Source organism: Copidosoma floridanum, unplaced genomic scaffold (assembly GCF_036245765.1).
Source record: "Copidosoma floridanum isolate Cflo_tuat_1 unplaced genomic scaffold, Cflo_Japanese_pri ptg000004l, whole genome shotgun sequence".
NCBI lineage: Eukaryota > Metazoa > Arthropoda > Insecta > Hymenoptera > Encyrtidae > Copidosoma > Copidosoma floridanum.
Genome location: NW_028321881.1, coordinates 28,244,141 through 28,262,413, shown reverse-complemented (window position 1 = coordinate 28,262,413; position 18,273 = coordinate 28,244,141). Strand labels below are relative to the sequence as shown.

The window sequence follows — 18,273 nt, the reverse complement described above, 5'->3', positions numbered from 1 at the left end:
AAATTTAAATTAATATTTAAACTAAAAACAAGTTACGTACAGTACCATAATAAAAATTAATCAAGTTATTATTATCGGGACTGCTCATCGGAGAGTGGTGAAAACCGTCTACAACATTCATTGTGGGAGGAGAAAGAGAAGAAAGACTCTTAAGCAAAAAAATGTTGGTAGCAGTACATTGTAGTACACTGGCCGTATTAAATACATATATTAATGGGGCTTCTCCCCTCTACGTAATTCACGCACTAATCTTTTTATTTTCAGTTAAAAATTGATTAGTAAAGTACAAAATTTTTTTTTTTTTTTACAATGTTTTAACGAAAAGTAACCTCATTTAAAATATTGATGCCTTGAACTTGAAAATAAAATATTAAAACACGATAATTTATATAATTTTATCAATACTTTTAAGAAACAAAATATTTATTCTGTCCCAGTCTTTGCGCGCATAGGATATTTTTTTGATATGATTACTGTTAAATTGTAAAATTTTTTATTTGTTACCACAGTCTTTAAAAATTAAATTGATTTTATTTTCTTTGTATTAAATCGTATTGTAAGCAAAGCTGAGTTTAAAAACAATAGTTTTTCAGCTATACCCAAGTTTTATTGGGATAAGAGATAATAATACTTTGAATTCTATAGCTGAAGCAAAATAAGTTTTGGTATGGGACATATTCGAATTTTCTGCCATGCTGTAAAGTACAGTTTTCTGCTGTAGACAAAAACACGGGATTGTGACCTTAGATAATATGCATATGTTGCCAACGTTACATTGTTAGCAGCATTTTAAATCTTAAAGAGCATTCTTATTTATATACTATAGATGAATGATTTGACTTGCAGCCAACTTAAGTTAAACCATTTTTAGTGTTCTATTAAAATGGACACTAGAGAAATCTTGATATGAGCATATTGAGATTTACATCTGTGAGTTACATGTACTACAGTAGTACAACGATTTTCTCACTCAAATTTCTTGGTTCAGCTATTGTTAAGGTTAAAAGAAATTGAGTTCATCTAATGTAAATGACGCGTATCAATGAAAACTATGATTTTTTTAACTTCAATTTTTCTCAAAAAGAGTACTGGCAAGTAAGATCGCCCTATCAACTAAATTAAAAACAATATTTCTCTTATAGCTAACTGGATGACCCGGAAAATTATTTAAGATTCGTCCGGAAGAAGTAGGTTTTTTAAACCAGTCAAAATTAAAATAATTAGAATTTCTTATTATCGTCAAGTCTAAAAAGTTGAGTTTCTTGTCAATCTCCATTTCATATGTAAATTGTAGTTTGAGATGATATGAATTAAAAATTTTTAAAATTTGGTCAATATGGTCAACATAAATAAAAAGTAATACATTATCTACGTAACGAAAATAAAAAGATGGAATAATGTTATAAATGTTTTTTAAGATGGAGAGACAATCATTTTCCAGGTCGTCCATTACAAGGTCAGCAAACAAAGGTGAAATCGGAGAACCCATTGGCGTGCCGAAAATTTGTTCAAATTAATAATAATGAAAATAAAGTTTTTATATTGGAGAAAAAAAAAATTTCTAAAATGACAGGATTTTTTAAATTAATTTATTTATTTATTAACAAGTACACAAATTTTTGTAGGTTGAATAAGGATAAACATGATTAATACCTTTTAAAATACTACATTTTATGTCATAAGAATTTGAAAACTTTTTTGTTAAAATTAATGGATACATACATGTTACTTAGTAAATTTCAACACTTACGTAAAAAATGAAAAAGGTTAATCAGTTGTACTACTCACATAAGGTACTCCTCTAATAACTTCGCAAGCTTTTTTTACTGTATGGTACATATAATTAAAGTTTTGTAATGTACCTTGTGTGCGTTGGACTTCTTTAATATGAAAAATCACTAAACATTGTAGATACATAACTAAAATATTACATGATAATTTTTTTATATACTAATGAATTCAATTTTTCCTTAAAAGACAACATTTAGTAAAATTAAGGCTGTTTTGAAATGAAAATTTTTTTATCAACGAATAAAATACTCTTAGTGTACAAAATCATAAAACATTTCTTGTAATATTTATTACATTTTTTAGCAGTATAAGTTTTTTTTTTTTTTACTTAAATTAATCAGTCATATTTTCAGAGTTATCACATTAAATTTATCTGAATGTCATGAAATTGTAGGCTATACATTAAATGTATACATGAAACACGTTCTTTATACTTTAATTTTTCTATGAAATTTAAGATATTGTAAGAGTCTTACAATGCTCTTACGTATTCCCAAATTATGAAATGTCATGCAAAACCTTACTTGTGTTGCTTTTTTAAGTTTTATAAATATTCGAATTATTTTTAGTGTATTGATAAGTAAATTTTCTTAATATTTCCATGACATTTTGCTACGTATTAAGTTAATTTTTTTTGAGTGCTAATGCAGTCATTTTTTTTTTTTTCAAATAAATTTTTTTAACAACTAGGAGGCTGCACCCCCTGCGCGCTCCGCGTGCCAACCCCCGAAATTCAATTAAACATTCATTGTCTATATTAAAAAAAAAAATACAATAATTATATTTTTTTTGTAACACGCAATATTGTAATCTTTATCAACTTACAAATTGAAGTGACTTTTCACTGATTTTTCAAAATTTTATTTTTAAATTTACCCGTGCTTAGTTAATCTCAGCCAATTACACGATGAATAAACAGGGCTCATCACGTGAGCCATCGTTTTTTTAAGATTGACATATTCAGTGTAAATTTTATACTTTTTACTGCAAAGGCTTACTTCTCTTTGAAAAAAAGCCTCTACCATCAATTTCTATTATAAAGCACCCCAGCACTGGTGTCAAAGCAAAGCTCTGCATAGCCATCCAACTCTTTCAACAAGCCGAAGTATATTCTTCTGCATACATTATGTGCTAGTGCATGATTGTTCTTTTTTTTAATATCTAATTCAATAATATTCACGCTTGATTGGATACAATTCCGAAATATTAATATTAAAAATTACAGCATTACGTTGAACTGTTTAACGATTCCAATGCCAGTTACGAAAGAATTGAGAATTGTGGCAAACAGCTAACTGCATCTACGTACGATTCTACGAAAAATGTGATACCTTTGAATGAAGTAAGATATGTTTATTTAAAAGAGGTGCTGTGACAAAATCATTCAAATTAGAGAGGTTTCCGCCAGCTTAAGGAGCAGTGCGAGAATAACATCGACCCGTCCATGCAGGGGTGGACTATATACAGTAGCGTTTTGTAACTAAGAAGATCAAGCTGTCCCATGGTACCAAATGATGTGTTGCAACAAATAAGTTGTAACTGCTAGAGAGGCTGCAAATCAAAGCAATGAGATTGCAGAAAGCATGGCTTGTTTTGCACTGACATATGCCACACTTGTCATTGACGAGATTGCTTTAATGTTGAACCAATTATTTTTACTGTTTCCAGTAACTCTGTAGAGTTAGATGGCATTGAGCAGGACAACATAGATACATTAGGTGAATCAATTTTTGATGCCAAGGCTCTAAACAATAATACAAGTGATAGTGAAGATGACGGGTCTTCAGTACTATCCGAGTCTAAAAAAAAGTCAAATCTATAGTTTGCAAACGCACTAAGTATAATTAAGAACGAATTACGGATTTTTTTTCTTGTAATTTAATAAACATATTTTTTTTGTATACGTTATAATGGAAGATACTTTTGTACGAGTCCCTAATTAATTATTACTTTGTTTTACAGCATCCCCATCATTTTTTAAAGAAAATCTCATGTGCACAGATTAATAATTTACTGCTGTTAGATTCATAAAAATTTTATTTTTATTAAATGTTAATGCATGGCGTATACGTAATAATATTAAGAATATTAAGAACACGAGGAAAGCGCAGTGGTAGGGTTTACGTGAGTTACAAGTACATAAAATATTTTTATTGCAAAACTAAAGCAAGATTACCTTTATTTTGTCAAGCTACCCTAAATTCATTGGTTATACATATTTGTGTAACTTTGAGACCCTGAGTTATCAACATTTTTCCAGCGCGTATGATTTAAAGTGCCCATGATCATATCACCCAGCATTTGATGACGGTTATTATTACTTTACTGATAGAATTATCATTGACATTATTATTGATTCTTAACGACGTGACACACGCAAGTGATATGCGCTGTTTTTTACAATAAAAATTTAACTATTAAAATGTTACCTCTAAAAATTTGAGTGTCACAGGTTGCAAAATAGAGAGCCAGAAATTCTTATAGAAAAATAAAAACCTCGGCTTCTATTTATCCTAGTGAACCATTTCTTCAAAAATTTAGAGAAAAATCATGGGTTTCTCGTGGAAGAACTCCCAAAGCAATTGTATTTAAACGGATAATGTTATGTCAATGTGCAACTAAGCAGTTTTTGCAACCTATTTTGCATAGTCCCTTTTAAAAAGCAACGAGTCACAATAACAGATTGCAAACGTAACTCTTAAGAAAGAAGATGAGCCCAAGTGCAACATTGTACGAATTTCCAAAGCTGTAATAACTATATTGCAAACAAGTATCCCTTTGATAACTAAATGGCTATTTGTAAAAAGTTTTCAATGAATTTTGTCAAAAACTACAGATACAAAACGCTAGAAACTATAATCTACTAAAGTTCGTTAAGGTTACATTTTTAATTGATCACTCTAAAATTAATTTGGAAAACACAATTTATAACAGTTTTTTGCATTTTGTAAGAAAACAAATAATCCAATTCGAACACATCAGACTTCATTTTGTAGAAATCTTTGGTATTCACAATATTTCCCACACAAATTTTTTTTTTTTTTTAAATCAACGAAAACTTACTGTAACGAAAAAATTAAGTCTTATAAGCTATGACAGCTGACAATAAAAAGGGTACGAAATCAGCTGTTGTACTTAAGGTATATTGTTGTTATGCATAAAAAGAAACTGAAATACGTTTAAATATTGTGGTTGGCAATATTTTTCTTTTTTTTGCACACCTACCTAGTTGACTTTTTCCTAGTTTATTATTGGTGTTGACGACCCAAGATGTCGCTACCCTTATTTGACATTTTTTTAAAACTTGATTTTTTATGCTTTTCTAACATAAAAAACAAGATATGAGCTCAAAACGAAAATATTTTCCCTCAATCTTTCAAATATTTCAAATCACATATTTAACTATTTTTACAATAACCACTTCTAAATATCGTAAACTGTACCGTAAAGTAACAGCCAGGATGTCAATGAGAATAAATTTTTTTTTTCTTAAGATGTTTTATTACTGTCTAGATGAATGATTTCTTTATTATACTTTTGTTAAGACTAGCAGATTAGAAGTAGAAAAAAGATGATAAGCCTACTTTTTATAACTATTATGCAATATTTCATGTTGCTGCAAAAGCGTCGTGTTGTTACCTTGATGTATTTCTTCAGCTTCACTAAAAACATTAGGAGAAAAAGCTGTGAGTTAGAATCTTATTGCATTAGTAACAATGATTGGAATTTTTAATACAAATGTATAAAAACCAGTTTTAACTATTTAATGATTAATTAAACTAAAAACTTATGTACTTTTAAAATTACAAAGTATATATGACACTAGCAGGCCCCCCCCCCGTCGCGGCTTCGGCCGAGACTCACTGAATGGAACACCGTCGTGTGTTGACATGTAATGTGAAACGTTATCAATTAAAAATTTTTAATTTATTCCTGATCCCGATCTCACGGCAAAAATCTTATTAAAAACATATTTTTTTAGAATCCATACAGTTTACTTGGTCAAAAGTGAAAAAAATATATGCTAAGTAGTACTGTGCGTTACTTATGCCATAAAATAATCGTTGGCCTTTAAGAGCTGTTGATTTGCATTAACTCCCGTATAATCTACGAAAAAGGCTATTTTTTAATGTTGTAAAGATTTAAAACGCACAAAAAATACATAATTAAAAATAAGAACTTTTCTCTTAAATCACATCTTTCTAATTTAAGCAACAAAATTCTAGAGCTAAATCTTTACATTTTTTATCACCACAAAAATACACATACATACTCTACCTATTTAAAAATCTGGAAGATTTAAGAGATTACTCTGAGGGTTGTAGAGAAAAGCTGATCTCTTCCTTAATGAATTCTTTATTTATCGACTTTGATGCTGCTGTCATTTCAATAAATATTAAGTGTTATTTTCTGGACGTCTAAAATTGTATTCATTAGATGCATTTGAAGTTTTCCTTCCAGTTTAACTTCTTGCAACTTTTAGCATAGTTAAGACTTTTGTGAGCCCTGAAAGCTATTTTTTTAACTTTATTAAATTGTAATATATTTGTTGGCTAGGTAGTTCGACGTGCGATAATTCTGAAAAGGACCAGTGAGCTTCTTAAGTAAACTCTTTTTTGACTTAAGTTTCCAGCAAACGTGATTGCCTCTATACCTCAGGGTGATCTTCTCTGGCCTGTTATTAAAGCACCACACTCATCAGGAGGAAAACTACAACGCTTAAAGATTGGAAGTTAGTTGTAGAGCTCTTTTCCAACGTCTCATGGTATAACGTTGAAGACCTTAGTACCTAAAGTTTTCTTTTTTTTGCAGACTCAATTGTTGTTTTGGTGATCTAAAGTGGAGAGATTGGTTCGTGACGCTTGCCCGTTGGGGACTGTCCCATGGGCTCAAATTTATTTTTCCTTGATAGCTGTCATGTTCTGTCAGCACAGGCCTTGGAGAAGATCAGTGATTCCTTGTTAAATGCTTAGAGTTGAGAGGGTAATATAAGATTGTCGGTCACCAGGATTCCTAGCTTTGCCACGAACAACTCCGCTTGTGACGTCTGCTAGTGAATGACTGACTTGGTGCAATAGTGACCAGTTTTATATATATAGTTTCTTATTTGACAAATCGTTGCCGGAAATGATAGTAATAATGTATTTGTTGGCAAGGTAGTTTGAACTCAGATGGCCTTTAAAATAACCGATAGATTGATAGTTAAGTAGGAAACGTGAATACTTACAGTGGTCCTGAAAGGGCCAATGGTGTAACGTCCAGCTTATTCTTGATGATGGAACTAGCTGTGGGTAGCTTGACTCTTACCCTCACACTCTCTGTGTATAAAGACCGTGATAGAGCGAGGTACGCCGCTGACCAAAAAATATCTTTTCTTCGGGTCGTTCCCCGGATAACCAACCGTTCATCGTTAGCCGGGAAAATGTGCCTGAAGAATACCTTCTCTGTGGGTATGCCATTAAGACGATCACTGAGAAGGAGGCCACTGTGGCTGCCCGTACTCCTCAGGGCTGTCTTCCCTGGCTTGCATTGGTAGTAAAACATTCTTTGACGACATCAGGCCAGATGGTTGAACGGCCACAAAACCCTAAAGTGTTGGGGCAGCTTGTGCTCTGGCACGACTTGTCTCTTGGTATTTTACTGGAGACGTTATCGTTTAAAATATTTTTTTAATGGTGGCGCTCGTTAATCCTGGTGGTTCAGGGTAAAATAAGACGTAGATTGCTTGTCTATTAAAGAAGAGTATCGTTGATTGCCGGGAAACCCAGCCACACAACTAACAACTTAATTCTTGATGTATTGCTAAAAGACGATTGTAGAAATCTTCGAGACGCTCCAGCCTATTGTAACCACATTTATTAAATTCTATTGCAAATAGCTTTAATTTTATGTCCATGCCACTTACCAGATTTATTATGCAAAATTGCAGCCAGATCGGTTGAGTAGTTTTTAAGGTTAGCGATTACAACGGTTTTAGCGACTTTGCTTTTTATAATAGTAAGATTACACAACCGTTATAGTTTTATAGAAATCCTTTATTACATGTTGCTTAATTTTTGTTGAACTTCCTTCTTTTTTATTTTATTTATTATAGTCAGTTATAGTACTGAAGTAACAGATAAGTATTACAGTTATGATTACAGAAAAATTATTCTTTAACAAAATTAGGGATCACAGGCAAAATATATATTGATAATGAAATAAGCAACATTGCATATTTAAAAATAGTATTCTACTTACTGGTGACAGGCGTTATACTGAGGCATCAATCAAAACTGCTAGAGTTTAATCTGTATGAATACCGAATTGACGTATAAATATATGGTGACGATATGTTGAAAACCTAGAGCACTTCTTTGTGGGATCAGTGGCTTCGCTCATTTCAAGTCAGGAGAAAATACGAGTTGTAGAAGATAACAGCGCAGTTTATACAGCTTATACCGTCAAAAACTGGTATTGTGGTCACTTCCGATTTCAACGGTTACCATAGCCATTGCTATGGCCAGCCTGCTCTCCAGATTTAAATATAATCGAGAATTCATAGCTGGAAATGGTGAAAGATTGGCAACTTAAATTTGCTTAAAATGACCATGACTTCCATGAAACGGTAACAGCAACTGTAGAAGACTTTACTAAGAAATCCAAGTATTTTGAAACGTTGGCTTACTCCATGCCAACACGTTTGGAAAAACTGGTTAAAGTTAAGGATGGTGGTACAAACCATAAAAATGTTTTTAAATTTTTTTTTGAACAGTAAAAAATATTAAGTGTTATGTTGTGTATATTTATTAATTTGAAAGTACGTAAGTTTTCTTACATAATTGATTAACAAACAGTTAAAACGGGTTTTTGTATATTTATGATAAAAATTCCAATCATTTTTACTACTGCCTTAAGATTTTAACTCACAAATATAGCATGAAAGTTATGAAAAGCAGGATTACAAATATTGCAACATCAAAAACTTACTTAAGTATTTACAACAAATTTTTGTAAAATATCGTATCATTTAGTAGTTCATCATACACCAAGAAGTATATTATTAGGATGTAAGTATTTCAAGGTTAAAAATTTGCAAGATTCATTCAAGATTCATTTGCATGCCATCTTTGATTGATCAAGAGAAAGCAATATTCAACGTTGCTATTTAGGGGCACTGCCTAGAAATAATCACTTACACTTTGGAGTACAAGGCACTGCACTTGCTTTCTCCCTTCAACTGTTAGTGTTCCTCCAGAATGCGTTTATAACTAAAATGTACTTTGGTTTCATTAAATAAAATTTTTGATGCTGATATATTAACTGTAGGTAAGACAAATGTTATATCTTTTTTTCAAGCTCTACATCACTATTCAACTTTTCTATAGTAACGTATTTATTTCTTTTTAAAGCCACTATTTTATGAGCCCTTTTAAATTTTTATAACCAACCATCAGAATTTTGAAATCTCACATCTTCAGATCTTATGTCTCTTTAAGTATGTAAGTCCCATCTACGTACATCGCGATCGTAAATTATTAAGCCACTTTTAACACTAGCTTCAAAATTATTTAGTGTATACTGGCAGGTACGTAAAATTTATTCTCTTTACGTGACACCTTTATTAATAGTGTAAGACCAACATTTTAACTGACCTTATGACATAATATTTCTAAATCTTTTTTGTAATGTTCCCATTTTTAAGTTACCGTTTTTTCCTGCTTCTCCAATATTTAACGGTTCTTTGTTTGTACTGTTAACATCTCTAGTATTATGCAGACACTGATTTGTAGGTACAAATTCAGGATCAGTAAAATTATGTTAGACTTCATCCTCAACTGGTTTAGCATTATAATTCTCAATATCTTCCTGGAAGTCTAACGTCTCTTCATCAGTTATATTAACTTTATCACAGTTATTTGTTGCATCAATTAATATTTGCTCCAATTTTCCTGACAACTTTATTTCCTTATAGTTTGTACTGCTGTTTGTTTTTCGTAAAGTTTTAAATATACGATAAGGGATTTATCAGTACATGTAAGAGCTAAGTCCTCATTTTTAAATCTAATAACAAAACTACCTACGATTTCTCAAGTATCCCCCGTTATAGTCTTCTCAAACTCATTCTTCAAATATGAAGGCAGAACTTCACTTTGTACTTTTAATCAATTCGAAATATTCATTGTTGAAGTGACATTTATAATAAGCTCATAAAACTATTTTAAGTGGCACTATGCCAACTTAAATTAATAAAAACTTAAGTTTTGTGTTAGTGTTTTTATCATATGCAGATAATCATAAAACCTTAGAATTATTAAATGTTTATTCAGTAAGTAAATAAAGGTAAAAACTACATTACTGTAAAGATGATACATTAGGTTATTATTATAAAATAAGTTGAAAAATATGTTAATAACTTAAGAAAAGAGTAACCAGCAAACGTTACTCTGGACAAAATCCATGAAAGTGCGAGTGGATTGCAGTATAGTGGCATTTTAACCTTAAATGAAGAACTAAAAATACCAAAACAGTAGAAAAGATACAACAGTGTAATAGAATGAGCCTTTTTGAAATTTTTATATCTGTGTTCTGAGAAAAAACTGACCTTACTTAAATAATTATAATATAAATTTTCACGTTGGACATCCTCAGATTAACTAATAATTTAATAAACTAACGTATGCGCTGTAGAATGAATAAAAAAAAATAAACTGCGGATAAGCCTGAATTATCTAGCTCTGACCACAGAAATCGCAAATAACCATCATTTTGCTAAAAATTGCAAAAGTTCGTAACTATTGTTTTTTTAAAGATAATCCTAAAATGTTTTACCATATTTTGGAGACAGAAAAGCTACACTTTTTGCAAAGCACAGCTTCATTTAAAAAAGTTACTTTAATAAACTAGACCTAAAAAAGTTGTGGTGGAATATATACATATTCATAAGAATACAATACTGTCATAAACATAAAAATTTTTTCATCTGAAGGTTTAGATGAAAAACTTTTTATGTGTATGACAGTATTGTATTCTTGAGAATATGACTTCTATAAAACTAAGTAGAGCTTGTAAATACATGGACTGAATTATAGGCGCAATAGGTGTCCATGATGTGTGTTATCTTAGCACCTACATTATCCTAATCCTGAAGAGGCTGTCAACAAGACAGCGAAATATTGATAGATGTAAATGAATTATGAATAAACTGTCGTGCTCCAAACTACCAAGTTTGCATTTCAATATAATTTGTTGACAAAGGAGCAAGTGAAAAGAGTGTATGTATATATATATATGATTTTTTAATAGTTAATGAACAACTTACTAAGGTTCCAACCTCTTAAGTTTCGTGAAAGTTACTAAAATAACTATCGTAAATATTGGTATTTTTTACTTGGCTGAGCGGCAAACTAAAACATAATAAAATTTTAGCTCTTTACTATTAAAAAAAATGAGAGTTATAAATTTTGAGCAAAATTGATAGTTTTTAGCTATCTGCATGCTCACTGCTAAGTCATTTGGATTCGTTTACAGTTTATTATTGCCGCTTTTTCTCATGACGCGTAAGCTTATTCAAAGCTTTTTTTTTAGAACGACGTCTTTTATTAAGGGTTACGATGGGATATATGCTCCCCGTGTATTTCCTGTGTATAAGGATGGTTGGGAACGGGGACCCATCAGTCTGGAAGTGTAAAAAAAAAGCGTGCACTTCCGTTTTCACTGGCTAGCAAAATTAAAGAGAATTTAATTACAAATAGAATACGAAGAGAATTTTTGCAAACTGATGTTACTTAAATAAATGGGAGCACTTGTTTGGTCGAAACGCATGCGCATATTCTTCCACGCATTGGCTGGTACAGAAACAAGCCAAGGCATTAGTTTTGCTAAACAACACACGGCTTGAGCGTTCTCGAAAATGATCAAGTTTTTGAAGTGAGAACTTCTTCAGGCGCGCCTTGGTTGGAGACTAAAACAGGAGAAATGTACACACACACACACAGAGTGCATAAACACATATAAATACATACATGCACTGCAGCTCAGTAACGCTCGAGGCTGATGGTTCGCCTTAGAATTTCGATACATATACATAGTAAGCATGTAGTGTTATGCATATTCCTATAGACGTGTCGTAGTGCTGTGTCCACGTATACAATGTATACATGCACGTATAAATGTGTGTGAAACTTGTTTACAGAATTATGGATACAACTATGAAAGTGTACATGTATGATATGTGTATGTGAGTGTGTGTACTTTCTATTGTTTTTGTGCAAGTGTGTACATGTTTGACTGCACACAAAAGCATAAAATATAGTAATTAATATTAATACTATATACACTACTTAATATTATTATTTTAATAAAGTAAATTAACAAACAATTTTTGTATGTGTGGCAAGATAAATGCAGATAGCCAGTATTGGTTCAACGGATTCTTATAATATTGTACATTCTCTTAATATAACAAAATACGCCATATCTTTAAAAGGAAGTGAGATAGAGAAAAAATAACAAGTTTCATAGATTTCCTACAGGTAGATTATCATCGTGGCACACGAAAAAAGAGGTTTTGAGTTATGTGAAAATATAACCTTAAATTTTAGTATTTTGAATATTTCTCTAGAAAATCCATATAGAAAATTTTTGGAATAGTTAGACATTATTTGCAAAATTATTACAAATATGTTGGATATAATTCTCGTGATTTGCCCAACAAAAACCTTGAAAATTATTTAAAACATTTTCCAAGCCTTCCATACATAACAAATGTACAGGTAAGACACAAATATATGGCCGTAACACGTGAAAAAAGTACATATTGAACCCACATGTATTTAAGAACATTGTATTTTGCAGTATACATGTGATTTCTACATACAAGCAAAAAATTCGTTTTTATCGGGGGACTCCGAGTCCCACACGCTGATTTTTAAATTGTATCTAACAATGTCCGATGCAAAAAACCGGTTGTAGAAATTCCATTTATTTTTGAACTATCTTGATAACCATGAAAAAAAAAAAAATTACTATTTACAATTATATGAAACTGGAGGCTAGACTGCCAAATTTTATTATGTTAATGCAGCTTTTGAAACACACGACTTGCAAAGTCTGTAATAGCCAAGTTGGGAACTTACTTTCCCGGAAAGATTATGGTTTATGATTTGAAGTCTCGTTGATGTAACAATTACTTTTAGTTGCTGCGTATGACAACTTTGAAACACATTAGTTGTTTTTAATTTAATAGGGACATGATTATATGTACGCAACTTTAATAGAAAATGTTAAGAAACTAAAAAATAATTACTGATGTTACAAAATGTATGTAAGGAAGTAATTTTTTGTTAGTCTTCTAAACAAGAAGAACCCAGTAGTTTTTAGTGTGAATAAATGTCTGTAAAATACAAGAGAAAGTATAAGAAATGGACAAATGTATGTAAATAAATACGATCTAATAATAACAATAATAATTAATTAATAATAATAATGTAAATATTTTTAATTTAAAAATCAGTGTTTCAGGTGTTGTTAATATATCCCCAACGAACCCAACTAACCTTCTTTAATTTCCTTCCTTGTAAGATCGGCACTGCCTTTAGTAGCTCGAGCCACCATATTCGTGAAACCAATGCCAAAATGCAAGAGTTTAAAGTCATCGTCAGCAGTCAATGGCTCAGGTGTTAAACCGCTTAAGTGTAGACACTTCCCTGGAACAAAAACAACAAGGAATTATAAGAAACATCTAAGTTCTAAAATAGAGACTCAATAAAGAAAGTGGATTGAAGTGAGGTTGAAAAAACCAACAAATATTATTGTAGTGAAATACTGTAATACAAAAATACTTATTATCTAGCTACATACAACTTATATCACTACTTAGTAGTTTTTACCCGAATCAACACAAATGATCGGTATTCACTGAAAATTTGTACTAACACATGTGTACTATCATAGAGCGAGTGCGACTATGGCGTAGCATAGTTTATAAGCGACTGGCTCTTCTTGAGGCACGTTTTTCGTAACGTGTACCAGCTCAGCTGGCTACAGCTGTTGGCCGAGACCACCGCATGTAGGTCGCTATAAGTTTGACAGTCGTCAAACTTACAAACATTATATTGAGAAACATTTTCACATTATTTAAGACTTTGCTTGGAGCCTAAAAAGTTATTATTTTCTTCTCAGCTCGAATAATATAATCTATCATTAACGAATTTTAAAGTCTTAAATGGATTTATAAACCATAAATATTTAGACATTCATTGTGATTTTATGTATAATATGCACCTTCAGTTGAACTTTTCCATTTGGGTAAATCTACCAGAGTCCTCTTTAAACATTATTATTTGCTTGCTACTTTTAAAGATAGTTTGCCGTACGAAGTAATCATGAAGTTTAGATATAGAAGAAAGTAATAAGGTATTTAAGCAATTGTTGCTGCAATAGTCTTCGTGGCACAACAACATTTCAGAATTCACTGAAATTATACAAACATAAGACGCCTGTTACTGAGAGTATACCTCACATTATAAAGAAAGCCGTTGCTTAACGGAATAACTTTAAACGAATTTCATGTACAAAACTCCGTAGTCAATTTCACTCATTAGGTCTAGGCTTTAACATGAAAATTTTAAAGTAAGGGTACCAAAACCTTTTGGGCATGGTGTTTAGTTCGAACGAAGCGTATTTACGTTTAAAATTGAAAAGAAAAATTATGGACAGTACGTAAAAGTCTCTTCATTAATTAAAATACGCGTTATGAAACATTTTAACATGAAATGAATTATCTTTCGATTTTTTCAGAAGTTTTTCTGCTAAATCCTAAAAACTATAAGCTATAAAAAAAGTTTCAAGCACAAAAAATATTTGGGAGATCATTAAGCACAATTATTAAAAAATATAGAAAAAAATAAAAAAAATAATTTTCATTGTGTAAACAAGCGAAAAAAGTGAAGTAACTGAAAAATTAAAAAAGTGGCAAAACACACGTGTAATTAGTTTAAATTTTCTAAAAATCAGATATGTAATAAACACAAGTGTGGTAAACATCGCACGCCACGTCTGATCACGAAGTTTTGAAATGCTGACTTATTACACAGGTTTTTATTTAAAAAAAGTACCAATGATATTTGATCTCTCAGAAATAAGAATTTTTTAATAATCAAACGAACCAGTCAACAGTAGATGCTTGGGTACCCAACTATGAAGGTATACTTCTGTAAAATCGAATGACAGACAAATGTAATGATAAAAATAAGTATACCATCTATTGAATAATATTGTATACAAAGGTGGAGAATTATCGTTGGAATGAGTATACCTACTTTAATAGAGTATCGTTATAATAAATATTTCAATGTTTAATTAATGGACGATTATAAAAAATGTATTAGGGTAAAACACAATGCCAATAATATGTAGGCTGGCCAGTATAAGACTATGCACTTTCATCGAATCTTCTGATAAGCTCAAAACAAGTTCCTACTACAAACGCTGATTAGATTTCTAACATCACGCTTACATCTGTCACATACGCTAACACACTTATTCCAAGAACACATTTGATACGCAAAATATAATTGTATCGAAAAGGTAAAGAAAAACTTTCCTGTAATATCGCTTTATTCAATAGAGCAGTGTTACAAGCCAGTGAATGTCTCTTCAGGATGTTCATGACAGATAGATTTTTTGGCAGATCTTGTTTAAAAGTCAAACGTGTATTAAAAATAGCAAAAATAGCATAAAAAAGATCTACAAAAAGTTGTAGTTCATTTAAATGTACCTTTGTTATGTTTGTTTCCCAAAACGTTTCCTTTCAAAAATCTTAATTTTACATGTTATGTTATCAAAGATTTACGTCAAATTTCATTCATATGATCCATGAAAATCTCCCAATTTTTTTTAATAGACAGACGATTTCAATATAAAACTAAACAATTTTTAAATAGATCTACACTTTGGTTTTTAAAAAATTTGAAAGGCGTAGGTAGTACCGTGAGAAAAGCGGGGTGAAGAGGGAGAAACATGTAAAACCCATTTCCGTTACATTTTCTCAAGGTCATCAGTCTATGAATTCTCACGCATACTCTAACGCGTCTACAAAATTATTTATTTCCAGCACCGTATTTCCGCAAATGGTTTATATATACATATATATATATATATATATATATATATATATATATATATATACATATATTTTTTTAGAACAACGTTGTTTATCACAGGTACAATCCCATACTTACACTTCCATATTCGCTGACTAAAAAAAAAAGCCAAAATGAAGAGAATTTGATTAAGAATCGAAGGCAAAAAGAATTTTCGTAAACGATTGTTATTTTAATAAATGAGAGCACTTTCTTGGCCAAAATGCAAACACACTACTCTCACACCCATCTACGCTCAGGCACCCTAATCACAAAACCAGTAGGAAATTAGTGGCAAAATTAAATATGATAAAAATAGAAAGAGTAGGCGAGTACGCGCATGCCAAGTATACTATCGTGCAGTTGCCGTGTCGTCGTATGTTACTGTGTGCAGTGTCCACGTCTACAATATATACATGTACGTATGTATGTGAGTGTAACTTGTTGACAGAATTATGGAGGCAACCATGAAAGTGTGCATATGTGTGATAAGTGTGCGTATGTGTACTTTCGTCTATTACAGTTTTACTGTGCAGGTGTGTCCATGTTTGCCTGCAAAATATAGTAGTTAATAATAATACTACATACACTCGTTAATATTATTATTTTAATAAAGTAAATTAACAAATAATTTTTTTATGTGTGGCAAGATATATGCAGATAGCCAGTATTGGTTCAACGGATTTTTATAATATTGTACATTCTCTTAATATAACAAAATACGCCATATCTTTAAAAAGAAGCAAGATGGAAAAAAAAAACAAGTTCCATAGATTTCCTACAGGTAGATTATCATCGTGGCACACGAAAAAAGAGGTTTTGAGTTATGTGAAAATATAACTTTAAATCTTAGTATTTTGAATATTTCTCTAGAAAATCCATATGGAAAATTTTTGGAATAGTTAAACATTATTTGCAAAATTATTACAAATATGTTGGATATATATCTCGTGATTTGCTCAACAATAACCATGAAAATTATTTAAAACAGTTTCCAAGCCTTCGATACATAACAAACGTATAGGTAAGACATAAATATACGGCCGTAACACGCGAAAAAAGTACATATTGAACCCACATGTATTTACGAATATTGCATTTTTTAGCATATACGTAATTTTGCTTGTAACTTCTGTCATTTAATCAAGTTATTAAATAAATTAGGATAATACATGTACCCCGTAGGGTCAATAAAATCTGAGATACGATGCTTCCACTTTTTAGGTCGTTACGGCTACCCAAAACACTATTTCGACGTCTGATCTGGCTTAATCTCTCCGTTTATGTTGCATAGAAATATGCACGATATTTTGTGGTAATTTCGCAATAGTTTTGGCTAAATTAACTAACAAGGGTGCCAAGACACTGTGCACTCTTCGTGACAACAAAGAGCGTGATGCTGCGCCGGTAGCATGGCATGCACGTGCAACAGCTTAATTTGCGGCTAAACTGCGGCTCGTTAGGGTTTCAGACTTTTAGCTAGACCTTTAGTTGCAAAATTGATTCGACATAAGCAAAAACATTTACCAGGATGCCCTTATGATAATTCCTTCTTAATTTTGTCTCAGCTTTTTAATTGTAATATCTATTTTGCCGTATTAACTGCAATTGACTGTAAAATGCATATTTTTTGAGTGTATGAAACGTAAAAGTGGTAAAATGCTTTTTTCGCTAATAGCAATCATAATTTTGTATGTAACCAACAATTTATAATATTATTAAAATATTCTGATTTTAAAAAGTCTGACACTAGTGTTGTGTATCTTACACTAAAAAAAATAATACATTATAGTGAATTGTACTAGAGACCCGGGAAATAGACAGTACCATTGGGAAATTAAGAAAAAATTATAAAGGAATTGATACAAGTGCATCCTGGTTGATATTTTCGTTAATGTGTAATTAATTGTGCAATGAAAGGTCTGCTTGGAAGTCTGAAACTCCAACAGGTCATGGTTAGACGCAAATAAAGTTTCTGCACAGGCATGCCATGCCACTGGCATCGCGCTTTACTGATCTAATTAAAACTATTGACCTAGTTAAAACAAAAAAAATTTACATGTACGATAAATACAAACAAAAAAATCAAGCCAGATCTGACGTCGAAAAAATGTTTTGGGTGGCCGTAACGAGCTTTAAAGTGGAAGCATCGTATCTTAGATTCTACTGACCCTACGGAATGTACATTTTTTAAATTTATTTAGTTAATCAATGGTTTATTTTTTTCTCAGCTTTCTAATGCAAAAATAATTAAGTCATAAGTATCAAACAACTGACCTTTAGACTGTTTAATAACAGGATAGGTATTGTATTTTAGAAACAACCTTTTTAACGTACTGTTTCCTCATAAAAAAAGCTT

At 31.2% G+C, this 18,273-nt stretch overlaps 1 protein-coding gene across 2 annotated transcripts in view; it reads right to left on the bottom strand.

Moving 5' to 3' along the window:
* The window catches only part of Tdg (Thymine DNA glycosylase), an 889,072-nt gene that overhangs the window by 258,254 nt on the left and 612,545 nt on the right, over nt 1-18,273 (bottom strand). For both annotated transcript variants that reach the window (XM_089595813.1, XM_089595819.1), the window contains exon 7: nt 13,329-13,478. In XM_089595813.1, the coding sequence (XP_089451939.1) occupies nt 13,329-13,478 (150 nt within the window). The remainder of the gene's footprint in view (nt 1-13,328; nt 13,479-18,273) is intronic.